Here is a 19,325-nt window from a genome sequence, read left to right as displayed (position 1 = left end):
ACTGACCGTTTTCTGGGAGTGGTAGGGAAAACGCAGGCGTGTCCAAGCGTTTACAGGGCGGGTGTCTGATGTCTATTCCGGCCCCAGACAGGCTGAAGTGATCGCAATGGCTGAGTAAGTTCTGGGCAACTCAGAAACTGCACAAAGTTTTTTTGTACTGCTCTGCTGCACATGCGATTGCACACTTGCACAGCTAAAATACACTCCCTGGTGGGCGGCAACTATGCGAATGCAGGACTGCAAAAACAGCTAGCGAGCAATCAAGTCTGAATTACCCCCATAATGTCCACAGTAGTGCTCCTTACACATAACGTCCACCTTAGTAGTGTCCCTTATACATAATGTCCACCGTAGTAGTGTTCCTTACACATAATGCCCACCTTATTAGTGTCCCTTATACATAATGCCCACCTTAGTAGTGTCCCTTATACATAATGCCCACCATATTAGTGCCCATTACACATAATGCCCACCTTAGTAGTGCCCCTTATACACATAATGCCCACAGTAGTAGTGCCCCTTATACACATAATGCCCACAGTAGTAGTGCCCCTTACACATAATGCCACCATAGTACTGCCCCTTAAACACATAATGTTCACCGAAGTAGTGGCCGTTATACACATGCAGATGTGTCCTTTTACATGCTGGACAGCACGGCATAGCGGGCGCGTGCGATTGTATGCTCATGCTATGCCATAGATTTGAATGGGAGCAGGCGGGCACATTGTACGGGACCCAATAGCGATGTAAACGAGCTGCCGAATCCCGCTACAGCATGCTGCTAAAAACAGGAAAGCTGTAGCGGGACACATCTGCACAATGGGTTACACTGTACTGCTCCAGCACGTACACACAGGGTTACACTGCACTGCTCCAGCACACACACACAGGGTTACACTGCAATGCTCCAGCACACACACACAGGGTTACACTGCAATGCTCCAGCACACACACAAAGGGTTACACTGCAATGCTCCAGCACACACACACAGGGTTACACTGCAATGCTCCAGCACACACACAGGGTTACACTGCACTGCTCCAGCACACACACACAGGGTTACACTGCAATGCTCCAGCACACACACACAGGGTTACACTGCAATGCTCCAGCACACACACAGGGTTACACTGCACTGCTCCAGCACACACACACACACAGGGTTACACTGCACTGCTCCAGCACGTACACACAGGGTTACACTGCAATGCTCCAGCACACACACACAGGGTTACACTGCAATGCTCCAGCACACACACACAGGGTTACACTGCAATGCTCCAGCACACACACACACAGGGTTACACTGCACTGCTCCAGCACGTACACACAGGGTTACACTGCACTGCTCCAGCACACACACACAGGGTTACACTGAAATGCTCCAGCACACACACACAGGGTTACACTGCACTGCTCCAGCACACACACACAGGGTTACACTGCACTGCTCCAGCACACACACACAGGGTTACACTGCACTGCTCCAGCACACACACACAGGGTTACACTGAAATGCTCCAGCACACACACACAGGGTTACACTGCACTGCTCCAGCACACACACACAGGGTTACACTGCACTGCTCCAGCACACACACACAGGGTTACACTGAAATGCTCCAGCACACACACACACAGGGTTACACTGCACTGCTCCAGCACGTACACACAGGGTTACACTGCAATGCTCCAGCACACACACACAGGGTTACACTGCAATGCTCCAGCACACACACACAGGGTTACACTGCAATGCTCCAGCACACACACACAGGGTTACACTGCACTGCTCCAGCACGTACACACAGGGTTACACTGAAATGCTCCAGCACACACACACAGGGTTACACTGCACTGCTCCAGCACACACACACAGGGTTACACTGCACTGCTCCAGCACACACACACAGGGTTACACTGAAATGCTCCAGCACACACACACAGGGTTACACTGCACTGCTCCAGCACACACACACAGGGTTACACTGCACTGCTCCAGCACACACACACAGGGTTACACTGAAATGCTCCAGCACACACACACACAGGGTTACACTGCACTGCTCCAGCACGTACACACAGGGTTACACTGCAATGCTCCAGCACACACACACAGGGTTACACTGCAATGCTCCAGCACACACACACAGGGTTACACTGCAATGCTCCAGCACACACACACAGGGTTACACTGCACTGCTCCAGCACGTACACACAGGGTTACACTGCACTGCTCCAGCACGTACACACAGGGTTACACTGCAATGCTCCAGCACACACACACAGGGTTACACTGAAATGCTCCAGCACACACACACACAGGGTTACACTGCACTGCTCCAGCACACACACACAGGGTTACACTGAAATGCTCCAGCACACACACACACAGGGTTACACTGCACTGCTCCAGCACGTACACACAGGGTTACACTGCAATGCTCCAGCACACACACACAGGGTTACACTGCAATGCTCCAGCACACACACACAGGGTTACACTGCAATGCTCCAGCACACACACACAGGGTTACACTGCACTGCTCCAGCACGTACACACAGGGTTACACTGCACTGCTCCAGCACGTACACACAGGGTTACACTGCAATGCTCCAGCACACACACACAGGGTTACACTGAAATGCTCCAGCACACACACACAGGGTTACACTGCAATGCTCCAGCACACACACACAGGGTTACACTGCACTGCTCCAGCACACACACACAGGGTTACACTGCAATGCTCCAGCACACACACACAGGGTTACACTGCAATGCTCCAGCACACACACACAGGGTTACACTGAAATGCTCCAGCACGTACACACAGGGTTACACTGCACTGCTCCAGCACACACACACAGGGTTACACTGCAATGCTCCAGCACACACACACAGGGTTACACTGCACTGCTCCAGCACACACACACAGGGTTACACTGCAATGCTCCAGCACACACACAGGGTTACACTGCACTGCTCCAGCACGTACACACAGGGTTACACTGCACTGCTCCAGCACGTACACACAGGGTTACACTGCAATGCTCCAGCACACACACACAGGGTTACACTGAAATGCTCCAGCACACACACACAGGGTTACACTGAAATGCTCCAGCACGTACACACAGGGTTACACTGCAATGCTCCAGCACACACACACACAGGGTTACACTGCACTGCTCCAGCACACACACACAGGGTTACACTGCACTGCTCCAGCACACACACACACACAGGGTTACACTGCACTGCTCCAGCACACACACACAAGGTTACACTGAAATGCTCCAGCACACACACACAGGGTTACACTGCACTGCTCCAGCACACACACACACAGGGTTACACTGCACTGCTCCAGCACACACACACAGGGTTACACTGCAATGCTCCAGCACACACACACAGGGTTACACTGCACTGCTCCAGCACACACACACACACACACACACACACACACACAGGGTTACACTGCAATGCTCCAGCACACACACACACACGGTTACACTGCACTGCTCCAGCACGCGCACACACACACACACACACACGGTTACACTGCAATGCTCCAGCACACACACACATGGTAACACTGCACTGCTCCAGCACGCGCACACACACACACACACACACGGTTACACTGCAATGCTCCAGCACACACACACAGGGTTACACTGCACTGCTCCAGCACACACACACACACACACACACACACACACGGTTACACTGCACTGCTCCAGCACACACACACACACATACAGGGTTACACTGCACTGCTCCAGCACACACACACACACACACACACACACACACACACACACACGGTTACACTGCACTGCTCCAGCACACACACACACACACACATACAGGGTTACACTGCACTGCTCCAGCACACACACACACACACACACACACACACACACGGTTACACTGCACTGCTCCAGCACACACACACACACACACGGTTACACTGCACTGCTCCAGCACACACACACACACACACACACACACACACACACACACACACACACACACATACAGGGTTACACTGCACTGCTCCAGCACACACACACACACACACACACACACACACACATACAGGGTTACACTGCACTGCTCCAGCACACACACACACACACACACACAGTTATACTGCACTGCTCCACGACACACACACACACACACACACACACACACACACACACACACACACACGGTACACTGCACTGCTCCAGCACACACACACACACACACACACACACAGGGTACACTGCACTGCTCCAGCACACACACACACACACACACACACACACACAGGGTTACACTGCACTGCTCCAGCACACACACACACACACACACGGTTACACTGCACTGCTCCAGCACACACACACACACACACACACAGGGTTACACTGCACTGCTCCAGCACACACACACACACACACACACACACACACACACACACACAGGGTTACACTGCACTGCTCCAGCACACACACACACACACACACACACACGGTTACACTGCACTGCTCCAGCACACACACACACACACACACACACACACACACGGTTACACTGCACTGCTCCAGCACACACACACACACACACACACACACAGTTATACTGCACTGCTCCACGACACACACACACACACACACACACAGGGTACACTGCACTGCTCCAGCACACACACACACACACACACACACACACACACACACACACACACACACACACACACGGTACACTGCACTGCTCCAGCACACACACACACACACACACACACACACACACACACACAGGGTTACACTGCACTGCTCCAGCACACACACACACACACACACACGGTTACACTGCACTGCTCCAGCACACACACACACAGGGTTACACTGCACTGCTCCAGCACACACACACACACACACACACACACACGGTACACTGCACTGCTCCAGCACACACACACACACACACACACACACACACACACACGGTTACACTGCACTGCTCCAACACACACACACACACACACACACACACACACACAGTTACACTGCACTGCTCCAGCACACACACACACACACACACACACACACACGGTTACACTGCACTGCTCCAGCACACACACACACACACACACACACAGGGTTACACTGCACTGCTCCAGCACACACACACACACACACACACACACACAGGGTTACACTGCACTGCTCCAGCACACACACACACACACACACACACACACACACACACAGGGTTACACTGCACTGCGTAGGATTACATAACTGGTGAAACACAATGTACAAGGGGGGATTGGGGCGATTAGACCTCCCATAACACTGTCATATCATGCAGGGAGCAGCAGCCTCCTCAGTCTGCAGCATCTCGTTCTGTGCTGCCTGCGCAGGATTCGGCAAGAGGAGCGCAGCCCTCGGCTCAGCGCAGGCGCAGCTCATCCCCATGCCCGGCCGGAGCTGCACTGGACACGCAGACTTTCTGCAGGGTGTATCATGAGGCCGGCGCAGCGGAGCGGGGACAGAGCCCTGGTTGCAGTCTGAGTCGCTGTGTGGCCAGCAGTGATCGGGACACGCTGGGGGAGGAGCCGTGGGTGCAGACACAAGTGGAGGCACACAACCTGCAGCGCTGTACAAGTAGCCAGGCGGTGTTGTCAGCAGTCCTGCGTCCACAGTGCACGTGCGTTGTATGCCAGGCACCGCGTGCTGATTGTTAGCATTGGTTGCAGTGCCCCTAGTGATCTCCTTCTCAGGGACGTGCTCCAGAGCGGTGCAACATGTCCCTTTATCAGAGCGCAACAGGAGGATTCCCGCCAGCTCAGAGACTAAGCTCCACCCCTTTATATCAATATAGCATTGCAGAATGTGTCATCATACATGAAATGTGAATATTTCTGTGTAGAACAAGGTCCCCCCCACCAATGCACATGTTTGTGTGTCACCCAGAAACCCCCCCACCCCTCCCCCATACGTTCTTACCTTTTCCACCGGCAGCGGAGGGGACGTGGGGAGAGGCAATGCGTCTTCTCTCTGTAACAGCAGGATCAGGAGTCAGTCACATCGCTCGTTATTAGGAAAGGAACCGGTATTAACTAATCAAATTATTATTATCATTTCTTTATATTAATATAGAGCCACCAGGGTTCTGTAGGGCCATACATAGGGCAGAGCATACAACAATGTGACATACTGTAGCTACATTACTGTTTACAATCTAGCGTCAACCATTTACATGCCGACTTTTGAACCTGTCTTCTTTCCTACTGTCTACCTATTCTGTATCTATCTTTTGCCCCTGTCGACCTAATGCATGTCTACCATTAGTGGTGGACCCAGTGACTGTAGAACTAATTATCCACACCCATATAAATGCAGCATAATACTGTGGCAGGGATAGCATGATTCCACATGAGGTTAATGTGGAACGGCAGGATTTAGCAGAATTGGAGCAGCAACAATAGGTCTGATGGAATCCAGACCAGGTTTTAGCTGAGTCTGTTGTAAGCCACAGCTGGGCTAATCACTACAACATGTCTGCGACCTTTAAAAATGTGTTTGTTCAGTAGGTCATGGCTCCTGATGCCAGCAAGTGGCCAGGCTATAGATGGGAGTCTGGGATTACGTTAGGATCCATTTGGAATCTGTACTATTTGTGATTACCAGAACTTGGAATATTATGCCGCTGTTTAAAGACTGCCTGTAAAAACCTGCATGTACTGTGTTACCTGCCTGAGGTGGAAATAAAGTGAGCTGGACTGTACTCCATCTATGTGGTTCTGTCACAATATATACTCAAGATCAACATAGTGTGAAAGAAAACAGACAGCATACGAAAAAAGTAAAAAGGGAAAGGCCCAAAGGACGAGGGTAGAACACTTAGGAACACAAACAGTAAAACATTGTTAGTCTACAGCAGATAGTAATATGCAGAATATAGAACACAGCACAATACAGCAGCAAATTTGTTAGCAGTTGGGCAAAACCATGGGGGTCATTCCGACCTGATCGCTCGCTGCAGTTCAACGCAGCGCAGTGATTGGGTCGGAATTGCGCATGCGCCGGCGCCGCAGTGTGCCGGCGCATGCCGGACGGCCGAAGTCCGTCGTTCAGTTGCGATCGCCTCCGCCTGATTGGCAGGCAGAGGCGGTCGCAGGGTGGGAGGGGGCTGGACGGCGGCGTTAAGCCGCCGTTTAGAGGGTGCGGTCCGGCCAATGCAGGCATGGCCGGAACATTGGGGGGGGGGCGGGCCGCGACGGCTGCGTGACGTTACACGCAGCCGCTGCGGCCAGTGGCAGCGACGATCAACTCCCGGCCAGCCGCAGGAGCAGCGCTGGCTGGAAGTTACTCCACAAATACAAAAGCATCGCCGCTGTGCGATGCTTTTGTATTTGTGCGGGGAGGGGCCGGACTGACATGTGGGCGGACTAGCCCTGCGGTGGGTGTGTCCCCATATGTCAGGGAAGATGATCGTAGCTGTGCTAAATTTAGCACAGCTACGATCAACTTGGAATGACCCCCCATGTGCACTGCAGGTGGGGGGGGGCAGATGTAACATGTGCAGAGTGAGTTAGATTTGGGTGGGATGTATTCAAACTGAAATCTAAATTGCAGTGTAAAAATAAAGCAGCCAGTATTTACCCTGCACAGAAATAATATAACCCACCCAAATCTAACTCTCTCTGCACATGTTACATCTGCCCCACCTGCAGTGCACATGGTTTTGCCCAACTGCTAACAAAATTCCTGCTGCGATCTACTCTGAATTAGGCCCACTGGTGCTCATTCCGAGTTGATCGCTAGCTGCATTTGTTCGCAGCATAGCGATCAGGCTAAAAAACAGCAGTTCTGTGCATGCGTATGCGGCGCACAACAAACGACGTCATTTTGCACAGATTCTGGCAAAGCATTTCAGTCATACTGGTGGCCGCAGAGTGATTGAAATGAAGAGGGCGTTTCTGGGTGTCAACTGAGCGTTTTCAGGGAGTGTTCGGAAAAAACACAGGCATGCCAGGAAAAACGCAGGTGTATCTGGGAGAACGCAGGCGTGGCTGGGTGAATGCAGGGCGGGTTTGTGATGTCAAAACAGGAACTGAACATTCTGAAGTGATTGCAAGCGAGGAGTAGGTCTGGAGCTACTCTGAAACTGCACAAAAAAACTTTGTAGCCGCTCTGCGATCCTTTCATTCGCACTTCTGCTAAGCTAAAATACACTCCCAGTGGGCGGCGGCATAGCGTTTGCACGGCTGTTAAAGACTGCTAGCGAGCGATCAACTCGGAATGACCCCCTAAGTAACAAGCAGAAGACCCTGCACTCAGGGGTGTATTTAGGGGTCCAAGCGCCCCTGGCAAAGTAAAGGACTGGTGCCCCCCCTCCCCTATATTTGATATTTGAAATAGGGAAGGCACGTGTGCCTAAAAAAGGGTCATGGCCAATCAATACTACCCCAATTAAAATTACACCACAGTAGAGCGCATGGGCTTAGCTACCATAGGTTCAGGGGATGCGACTGCTGTGGGGCCCGAGTTGTCTCTGGGGCCCGAGCCTTCCCCTGCACCTACTGTAGTTACTGAGTGAGCCCCGGCGTTGGCATCTTTTACCTTTAGGTGTGCTGCTGCAATGCAGCCACACCTGCTCACCCGGCCACCAGTTCCGCCTCTCCTGAGTATTAATGCTGGGAGGAGGCATGGCTGAGTCTGCAGGGACATCTCTGGACCACGGCCACACCTCCTCCCAGCGTCTGTGAGGTGACATGAGGTAAAGCCGGGCCGGCCGGGAAAGCGGATGAGGCAGCAGTGCAGCCCTAATGGTGAGTGCTGCGGGGAAGGGGTTTCTATGGAGTAATCCATGGGGGGATGGGGGTGCACGTGCGGCGGCAGCAGGGGGCGGGCCTGTTCCGCGGCATGGAAGTATGCTATGGGGCCCCTGGTAGTGTGCCTTACTCACATGTACATTATTCACATTATGCTACACAGTAGTACCCCTTATACGCATTATGCCATACAGTAGTGCCTATATATATATATATATATATATATATATATATATCAGAATCTATTTGGAATTTCCTCTGTAGGAACATATTCACAGGGACTGATGTTCTCGGTACAATAGCAGGTTTATTTATACAGGGTAAAGCAGTGTACAACTGCGAACAATAAGTAAAAACCAGGAATGGTTGGAGAACACAAAATGAGAGGGAGAATTGAAATTGCACTTGCAATGCTGGGAGTCTGGGAAGTACTTGGCAGTACTGGATACTTGGGAACACACTTGTGATGCTGGGATTGGAAACTCACTTGTGATGCTGGGAACTGAGGAAACACAGAAACGCTGGAAACTGTGGGGGCACGGGAACGCCAGGAGACTGTGAGTACATGGACACACTGAAGACTGTGATTACATGAAAATGCTGTAGACTGTGGAAACACTTGAGACGCTGTGGACTGTGAAGGCACTTGTAACGCTGTAGACTGTATAGACACTATAATAGGATTGTTCTGTAGCAGAATTAGCACCGTAGCAGGATGCATTTGAGCAGAGAATGCAGGGTTGCAGGATTGCACTGTAGAAGGTTAGCACCGTAGCAGGATAACGGGATTGCACTATAGCAGGATCACAGGATAGCACTGTAGTAGAGTATGCAACGTAGCAGGATAATGGGATTGCACTGTAGCAGGATCACAGGATAGCACTGTGGTAGAGTATGCAACATAGCAGGATAACAGGATTGCACTGTAGCAGGATCACAGGATAGCACTGTGGTAGAGTATGCAATGTAGCAGGATAACAGGATAGCACTGTAGCAGGATCACAGGACAGCACTGTAGTAGAGTATGCAATATAGCAGGATAACAGGATTGCACTGTAGCAGGATCACAGGATAGCACTGTAGTAGAGTATGCAACGTAGCAGGATAATGGGATTGCACTGTAGCAGGATCACAGGATAGCACTGGAGTAGAGTATGCAATGTAGCAGGATAACGGGATTGCATTGTAGCAGAGTATGCAACGTAGCAGGATAACGGGATTGCATTGGCCTATATAGTGAGTTCAGGTGCTGCTCACAGCTGTGGTAACAGATAATTACCAAGCTGCAGATACAGAGCAGAGTGCTGGGCACCAGAGCAGAGGGCGAAACTGCATGGATCGTGACTATATATATATATATATATATATGGGAAGGCGTGCACAATTTTATATTATGATATCAAACTATAAATATGTAATCACCCCCCCGACACATGCACACACACACATACAATTAGCAGCCTTTCACACTATACCCGCAGTAGTTCTCCTTACACATAATGTCCCCAGTATAGTGTCAGATGCACATGATGTCCCCCAGTATAGTGCCAGTTACACATAATGACCCCAGTAGTGCAGTGCCAGATACACATAATGCCTCCGAGTATAGTGCCTCATACACATATGCCCTCACAGTGCCAGATACACATATGCCCCCTCAGTGCCAGACACTCGTATGCCCCCACAGTGCCGGACACTCAAATGCCCACACAGTGCCAGACACACGTATGCCCCCACAGTGCCAGACACACGTATGCCCCCACAGTGCCAGATACACGTATGTCCCCACAGTGCCAGACACACGTATGCCCTATGCTGATTTCTCTATCGTCCTAGTGGATGCTGGGGTTCCTGAAAGGACCATGGGGAATAGCGGCTCCGCAGGAGACAGGGCACAAAAAGTAAAGCTTTAGGATCAGGTGGTGTGCACTGGCTCCTCCCCCTATGACCCTCCTCCAAGCCTCAGTTAGATTTTTGTGCCCGGCCGAGAAGGGTGCAATCTAGGTGGCTCTCCTAAAGAGCTGCTTAGAAAAGTTTAGCTTAGGTTTTTTATTTTACAGTGAGTCCTGCTGGCAACAGGATCACTGCAACGAGGGACTTAGGGGAGAAGAAGTGAACTCACCTGCGTGCAGGATGGATTGGCTTCTTTGGCTACTGGACATTAGCTCCAGAGGGACGATCACAGGTACAGCCTGGATGGTCACCGGAGCCTCGCCGCCGGCCCCCTTGCAGATGCTGAAAAGAGAAGAAGGTCCAGAATCGGCGGCAGAAGACTCCTCAGTCTTCTTAAGGTAGCGCACAGCACTGCAGCTGTGCGCCATTGCTCTCAGCACACTTCACACGGCAGTCACTGAGGGTGCAGGGCGCTGGGAGGGGGGCGCCCTGGGAGGCAATGTAAACCTATTTTTTGGCAAAAAATACCTCACATATAGCCTCCGGGGGCTATATGGAGATATTTAACCCCTGCCAGAATCCGTTGAAGAGCGGGAGACGAGCCCGCCGAAAAAGGGGCGGGGCCTATCTCCTCAGCACACAGCGCCATTTTCCCTCACAGAAAGGCTGGAGGGAAGGCTCCCAGGCTCTCCCCTGCACTGCACTACAGAAACAGGGTTAAAACAGAGAGGGGGGGCACTAATTTGGCGTTAGAAATATATAAAAAGATGCTATAAGGGAAAACACTTATATAAGGTTGTCCCTATATAATTATAGCGTTTTTTGGTGTGTGCTGGCAAACTCTCCCTCTGTCTCTCCAAAGGGCTAGTGGGTCCTGTCCTCTATCAGAGCATTCCCTGTGTGTGTGCTGTGTGTCGGTACGTGTGTGTCGACATGTATGAGGACGATGTTGGTGAGGAGGCGGAGCAATTGCCTGTAATGGTGATGTCACTCTCTAGGGAGTCGACACCGGAATGGATGGCTTATTTAGGGAATTACGTGATAATGTCAACACGCTGCAAGGTCGGTTGACGACATGAGACGGCCGACAAACAATTAGTACCGGTCCAGACGTCTCAAAAACACCGTCAGGGGTTTTAAAACGCCCGTTTACCTTAGTCGGTCGACACAGACACAGACACGGACACTGAATCCAGTGTCGACGGTGAATAAACAAACGTATTCCTTATTAGGGCCACACGTTAAGGGCAATGAAGGAGGTGTTACATATTTCTGATACTACAAGTACCACAAAAGAGGGTATTATGTGGGATGTGAAAAAACTACCTGTAGTTTTTCCTGAATCAGATAAATTAAATGAAGTGTGTGATGATGCGTGGGTTCCCCCCGATAGAAAATTATTGGCGGTATACCCTTTCCCGCCAGAAGTTAGGGCGCGTTGGGAAACACCCCTTAGGGTGGATAAGGCGCTCACACGCTTATCAAAACAAGTGGCGGTACCGTCTATAGATAGGGCCGTCCTCAAGGAGCCAGCTGACAGGAGGCTGGAAAATATCATATAAAAGTATATACACACATACTGGTGTTATACTGCGACCAGCGATCGCCTCAGCCTGGATGTGCAAAGCTGGGGTGGCTTGGTCGGATTCCCTGACTAAAAATATTGATACCCTTGACAGGGACAGTATTTTATTGACTATAGAGCATTTAAAGGATGCATTTCTATATATGCGAGATGCACAGAGGGATATTTGCACTCTGGCATCAAGAGTAAGTGCGATGTCCATATCTGCCAGAAGATGTTTATGGACACGACAGTGGTCAGGTGATGCAGATTCCAAACGGCACAAAGGTGTATTGCCGTATAAAGGAAGAGGAGTTATTTGGGGTCGGTCCATCGGACCTGGTGGCCACGGCAACTGCTGGAAAATCCACCGTTTTTACCCTAAGTCACATCTCTGCAGAAAAAGACACCGTCTTTTCAGCCTCAGTCCTTTCGTCCCTATAAGAGTCATATTTGCCCAGGGATAGAGGAAAGGGAAGAAGACTGCAGCAGGCAGCCCATTCCCAGGAACAGAAGCCTTCCACCGCTTCTGCCAAGCTCTCAGCATGACGCTGGGACCGTACAGGACCCCTGGATCCTACAAGTAGTATCCCAGGGGTACAGATTGGAATGTCGAAACGTTTCCCCCTCGCAGGCTCCTGAAGTCTGCTTTACCAAGGTATCCCTCCGACAAGGAGGCAGTATGGGAAAAAATTCACAAGCTGTATTCCCAGCAGGTGATAATCAAATTACCCCTCCTACAACAAGGAAAGGGGTATTATTCCACACTATATTGTGGTACTGAAGCCAGAAGGCTAGGTGAGACCTATTCTAAATCTAAAAAAATTTGAACACTTACAAAGGTTCAAATCAAGATGGAGTCACTCAGAGCAGTGATAACGAACCAGGAAGAAGGGGACTATATAGTGTCCCGGGACATCAGGGATGCTTACCTCCATGTCCCAAATTTGCCCTTCTCACTAAGGGTACCTCAGGTTCGTGGTATAGAACTGTCACTGTCAGTTTCAGACGCTGCCGTTTGGATTGTCCACGGCACCCCGGGTCTTTACCAAGGTAATGGCCGAAATGATGATTCTTCTTCGAAGAAAAGGCGTCTTAATTACCCCTTACTTGGACGATCTCCTGATAAGGGCAAAGTCCAGGGAACAGTTGGAGGTCGGAGTAGCACTATCTCGGATACTGCTACAACAGCACGGATGGATTCTAAATATTCCAAAATCGCAGCTGATCCTGACGACACGTCTGCTGTGCCTAGGGATGATTCTGGACACAGTCCAGAAAAAGGTGTTTCTCCCGGAAGAGAAAGCCAGGGAGTTATCCGAGCTAGTCAAGAACCTCCTAAAACCAGGAAAAGTGTCAGTGCATCATTGCACAAGGGTCCTGGTAAAAATGGTGGCTTCCTACGAAGCAATTCCATTCGGCAGATTTCACGCAAGAACTTTTCAGTGGGATCTGCTGGACAAATGGTCCGGATCGCATCTTCAGATGCATCAGCGGATAACCCTATATCCAAGGACAAGGGTGTCTCTCCTGTGGTGGTTACAGAGTGCTCATCTTCTAGAGGGCCGCAGATTCGGCATTCAGGATTGGATGCTGGTGACCACGGAGGCCAGCCCGAGAGGCTGGGGAGCAGTCACACAAGGAAAAAATTTCCAGGGAGTGTGATCAAGTCTGGAGACTTTTCTCCACATAAATATACTGGAGCTAAGGGTAAATTTATAATGCTCTAAGCTTAGCAAGACCTCTGCTTCAAGGTCAGCCGGTATTGATCCAGTGGGAAAAACATCACGGCAGTCGCCCACGTAAACAGACAGGGCGGCACAAGAAGCAGGAGGGCAATGGCAAAAGCGTCCCGTCTGAACAAAAAACGGGACAGGTATTGCGCCAGGTCAAGAGACCCTCAGGCAATAGCTGTGGACGTTCTGGTAACACCGTGGGTGTACCAGTCGGTGTATGTGTTCCCTCCTCTGCTTCTCATACCTAAGGTACTGAGAATTATAAGACGTAGAGGAGTAAGAACTATACTCATGGCTCCGGATTGGCCAAGAAGGACTTGGTACCCGGAACTTCAAGAGATGCTCACAGAGGACTTATGGCCTCTGCCGCTAAGAAGGGACTTGCTTCAGCAAGTACCATGTCTGTTCCAAGACTTACCGCAGCTGCGTTTGACGGCATGGCGGTGGAACGCCGGATCCTAAGGGAAAAAGGCATTCCGGAAGAGGTCATTCCTACCCTGGTCAAAGCCAGGAAGGAGGTGACCGCACAACATTATCACCACATGTGGCGAAAATATGTTGCGTGGTGTGAGGCCAGGAAGGCCCCACGAAGAAATTTCAACTCGGTCGATTCCTGCATTTCCTGCAAACAGGAGTGTCTATGGGCCTCAAATTGGGGCCCATTAAGGTTCAAATTTCGGCCCTGTCGATTTTCTTCCAGAAAGAATTGGCTTCAGTTCCTGAAGTCCAGAAGTTTGTCAAGGGAGTATTGCATATACAACCCCCTTTTGTGCCTCCAGTGGCACTGTGGGATCTCAACGTAGTTCTGGGATTCCTCAAATCACATTGGTTTAAAACCAGTCAAATCTGTGGATTTGAAGCATCTCACATGAAAAGTGACCATGCTCTTGGCCCTGGCCTGGGCCAGGCGAGTGTCAAATTGGTGGGTTTTTTCTCAAAAAAGCCCATATCTGTTTGTCCATTCGGACAGGGCAGAGCTGCGGACTCGTCCCCAGTTCTCTCCCTAAGGTGGTGTCAGTGTTTCACCTGAACCAGCTTATTGTGGTGCCTTGCGCCTACTAGGGACTTGGAGGACTCCAAGTTGCTGGATGTTGTCAGGGCCCTGAAAGTATAGGTTCCAGGACGGCTGGAGTCAGGAAAACTGACTTGCTGTTATCCTGTATGCACCCAACAAACTGGGTGCTCTTGCTTCTAAGCAGACTATTGCTAGTTGGATGTGTAATACAATTCAGCTTGCACATTCTGTGGCAGGCCTGCCACAGCCAAAATATGTAAATGCCCATTCCACAAGGAAGGTGGGCTCATCTTGGGCGGCTGCCCGAGGGGTCTCGGCTTTACAACTTTGCCGAGCGGCTATTTAGTCAGGGGCAAACACGTTTGTAAAATCCTACAAATTTGATACCCTGGCTGAGGAGGACCTGGAGTTCTCTCATTCGGTGCTGCAGAGTCATCCGCACTCTCCCGCCCGTTTGGGAGCTTTGGTATAATCCCCATGGTCCTTTCAGGAACCCCAGCATCCACTAGGACGATAGAGAAAATAAGAATTTACTTACCGATAATTCTATTTCTCGGAGTCCGTAGTGGATGCTGGGCGCCCATCCCAAGTGCGGATTATCTGCATTACTTGTACTTAGTTATTGTTACAAAAATCGGGTTATTATTGTTGTGAGCCATCTTTTCAGAGGCTCCGCTGTTATCATACTGTTAACTGGGTTCAGATCACAAGTTGTACAGTGTGATTGGTGTGGCTGGTATGAGTCTTACCCGGGATTCAAAATCCTTCCTTATTGTGTACGCTCGTCCGGGCACAGTATCCTAACTGAGGCTTGGAGGAGGGTCATAGGGGGAGGAGCCAGTGCACACCACCTGATCCTAAAGCTTTACTTTTTGTGCCCTGTCTCCTGCGGAGCCGCTATTCCCCATGGTCCTTTCAGGAACCCCAGCATCCACTACGGACTCCGAGAAATAGAATTATCGGTAAGTAAATTCTTATTTTTACTATTAAAGGCAGCACTTTTAGGTAGATTCACTTTTAGAGGCGGCAGCTATCCCCACACCCCCGTGTAGTTCCTCAACATCAGGGATGCCCATTAATGATCAAAGAGTGCAGCAGCAGCCACTGTAATTGGCGCCGGGATCCAGCACCGCACCACAATACAGACAAGAAACTCTACATAAACTGCATCTCCCAGCAGCCGCTGCTGCATGCTGGAATCATTACTGGGCATCCCTGCTGGTGAGGAACTACACGGGTGTGGGGGGATAGCTGCTGCCTCTAAAAGTGAATCTACCTACTGCCCGAGGGTGGCACCTCTGGACGGCGCCCCTCCTCGGCTGGCGCCCCTGGCGAGTGCCATCCTGGCCAATAGGAAGATACACCCCTGCCTGCACTAAGGCCTCAGCCCTCTTGGAAGTTGAGAGGGTTGGTTGATTACCAGCTGTGCATGTTTCTACCCTTAAATCCACCCTATAATCACACCACCTAAACCATTTAATTAGCGGATTGGCGGCAGAGGAGGAATAGGGGATACCCGCTGTCTCTTCAGCCTCTATAGCCACAATGGCCCTCATTCCGAGTTGATCGGTCGCAAGGCGAATTTAGCAGAGTTACACACGCTAAGCCGCCGCCTACTGGGAGTGAATCTTAGCTTCTTAAAATTGCGACCGATGTATTCGCAATAATGCGATTACTAACTACTTAGCAGTTTCAGAGTAGCTCCAGACTTACTCTGCCTGTGCGATCATTTCAGTGCTTGTCGTTCCTGGTTGACGTCACAAACACACCCAGCGTTCGCCCAGGCACTCCCACCGTTTCCCCGGCCACTCCTGCGTTTTTTCCGGAAACGGTAGCGTTTTCAGCCACACGCCCCTGAAACGCCGTGTTTCCGCCCAGTAACACCCATTTCCTGTCAATCACATTACGATCGCCGGAGCGAAGAAAAAGCCGTGAGTAAAAATACTTTCTTCATAGTAAAGTTACTTGGCGCAGTCGCAGTGCGAACATTGCGCATGCGTACTAAGCGGATTTTCACTGCGATGCGATGAAAAATACCGAGCGAACAACTCGGAATGAGGGCCAATGTTCGGCACCAATGGTAGGCAGTGAGAGCTTAGTGGCCAGTGGCTTATGCCAGTACTCGCCTACTTTCGGAAAAGCCTGTCAGGGAGATGTGACAGTAACACCTATCAGCGCGGGCGTGTACCGCTACATCTGAGAGGCGTCATACACATTACTGCCATCCAATGTAAATGAGCCCCACAGCCGTCAGTGACATCTACTTGTTGATGAGATGACGCTGATACTTCTCAGGGCTTCTTCATGTATTGTGTCCTTCTCACAGGTGGTCACAAGACATCATAAATGAAAACGCACGTCACCATAGTGATCAGTGCGCCTTATAACCGAGCCAGGGAAATGGCGCTGATGGTCCCATTTCCACATATATGTCTCTCATCTCTTTTTTTTCTTTAGCCAAGAATATAACAGCTACATAATGGGGATAAGGTGCACCCAGGGAGATTGCTACACTCCTCAGGGAGCCAGGGAGATTGCTGCACTCCTCAGGGAGCCAGGGAGATTGCTGCACTCCTCAGGGAGATTGCTGCACTCCTCAGGGAGTCAGGGAGATTGCTACACTCCTCAGGGAGCCAGGGAGATTGCTGCACTCCTCAGGGAGCCAGAGAGATTGCTGCACTCCTCAGGGAGTCAGGGAGATTACTACACTCCTCAGGGAGTCAGGGAGATTGCTACACTCCTCAGGAAGTCAGGGAGATTACTACACTCCTCAGGGAGTCAGGGAGATTGCTACACTCCTCAGGGAGTCAGGGAGATTGCTACACTCCTCAGTGACTCAGGGAGATTGCTACACTCCTCAGGGAGATTGCACTCCTCAGGGAATCAGGGAGATTGCTACACTCCTCAGGGAGCCAGGGAGATTGCTACACTCCTCAGGGAGTCAGGGAGATTACTACACTCCTCAGGGAGTCAGGGAGATTGCTACATTCCTCAGGGAGTCATGGAGATTGCTACACTCCTCAGGGAGTCAGGGAGATTGCTACACTCCTCAGGGAGTCAGGGAGATTGCTACACTCCTCAGGGAGTCAGGGAGATTGCTACACTCCTCAGGGAGTCAGGGAGATTGCTACACTCCTCAGGGAGTCATGGAGATTGCTACACTTCTCAGTGACTCAGGGAGATTGCTCCACTCCTCAGTGACTCAGGGAGATTGCTACATTCCTCAGGGAGTCAGGCAGATTGCTACACTCCTCAGGGAGTCAGGGAGATTGCTACACTCCTCAGGGAGTCAGGCAGATTGCTACACTCCTCAGGGAGTCAGGGAGATTGCTACACTCCTCAGGGAGTCAGGGAGATTGCTACACTCCTCGGGTAGTCAGGGAGATTACTACACTCCTCAGTGACTCAGGGAGATTGCTACACTCCTCAGTGACTCAGGGAGATTGCTACACTCCTCAGGGAGTCAGGGAGATTGCTACACTCCTCAGGGAGTCAGGGAGATTGCTACACTCCCCAGGGAGCCAGGGAGATTGCTACACTCCTCAGGGAGTCAGGGAGATTGTTACACTCCTCAGGGAGCCAGGGAGATTACTACACTCCTCAGGGAGTCAGGGAGATTGCTGCATTCCTCAGGGAGTCATGGAGATTGCTGCACTCCTCAGGTAGTCAGGGAGATTGTTGCACTACTCAGGGAGTCAGGGAGATTGCTACACTCCTCAGGGAGATTGCTACACTCCTCAGGGAGTCAGGGAGATTGCTACACTCCTCAGGGAGTCAGGGAGATTACTACACTCCTCAGGGAGTCAGGGAGATTGTTGCACTCCTCAGGGAGATTGCTACACTCCTCAGTGACTCAGGGAGATTGCTACATTCCTCAGGGAGTCAGGGAGATTGCTGCACTCCTCGGGTAGTCAGGGAGATTGTTGCACTACTCAGGGAGTCAGGGAGATTGCTACACTCCTCAGGGAGTCATGGAGATTGCTGCACTCCTCAGGGAGTCAGAGAGATTGCTGCACTCCTCAGGGAGCCAGGGAGATTGCTACACTCCTCAGGGAGCCAGGGAGATTGCTGCACTCCTCAGGGAGCCAGGGAGATTGCTGCACTCCTCAGGGAGCCAGGGAGATTGCTACACTCCTCAGGGAGTCAGAGCCGGATTAAGGGGGGGGGGGCCAGGGGGTCAGTACCCCGGGCCCCCCTGTCATAAGGGGCCCCCAGCCAAAGCTGCGCTGCCCCGCTCTGGTGCTGCTGTCCCCTCTCCAGCCTCCGCCACCTGCAG

The 19,325-nt window shown here is 51.2% G+C and overlaps 1 protein-coding gene across 6 annotated transcripts in view; it reads right to left on the bottom strand.

Annotated features, from left to right (window-relative positions):
• LOC134928666 (uncharacterized) overlaps positions 1 to 19,325 on the bottom strand; it is a 147,021-nt gene that overhangs the window by 84,847 nt on the left and 42,849 nt on the right. For all 6 annotated transcript variants that reach the window (XM_063924635.1, XM_063924634.1, XM_063924639.1 and 3 more), the window contains one exon: positions 6,011 to 6,061. In XM_063924635.1, the coding sequence (XP_063780705.1) occupies positions 6,011 to 6,061 (51 nt within the window). The remainder of the gene's footprint in view (positions 1 to 6,010; positions 6,062 to 19,325) is intronic.

The sequence above is a fragment of the Pseudophryne corroboree genome, chromosome 5, assembly GCF_028390025.1.
Source record: "Pseudophryne corroboree isolate aPseCor3 chromosome 5, aPseCor3.hap2, whole genome shotgun sequence".
NCBI lineage: Eukaryota > Metazoa > Chordata > Amphibia > Anura > Myobatrachidae > Pseudophryne > Pseudophryne corroboree.
Note: the sequence above shows the minus strand (reverse complement) of the source record. Positions and strands in the feature narration are given on the sequence as shown.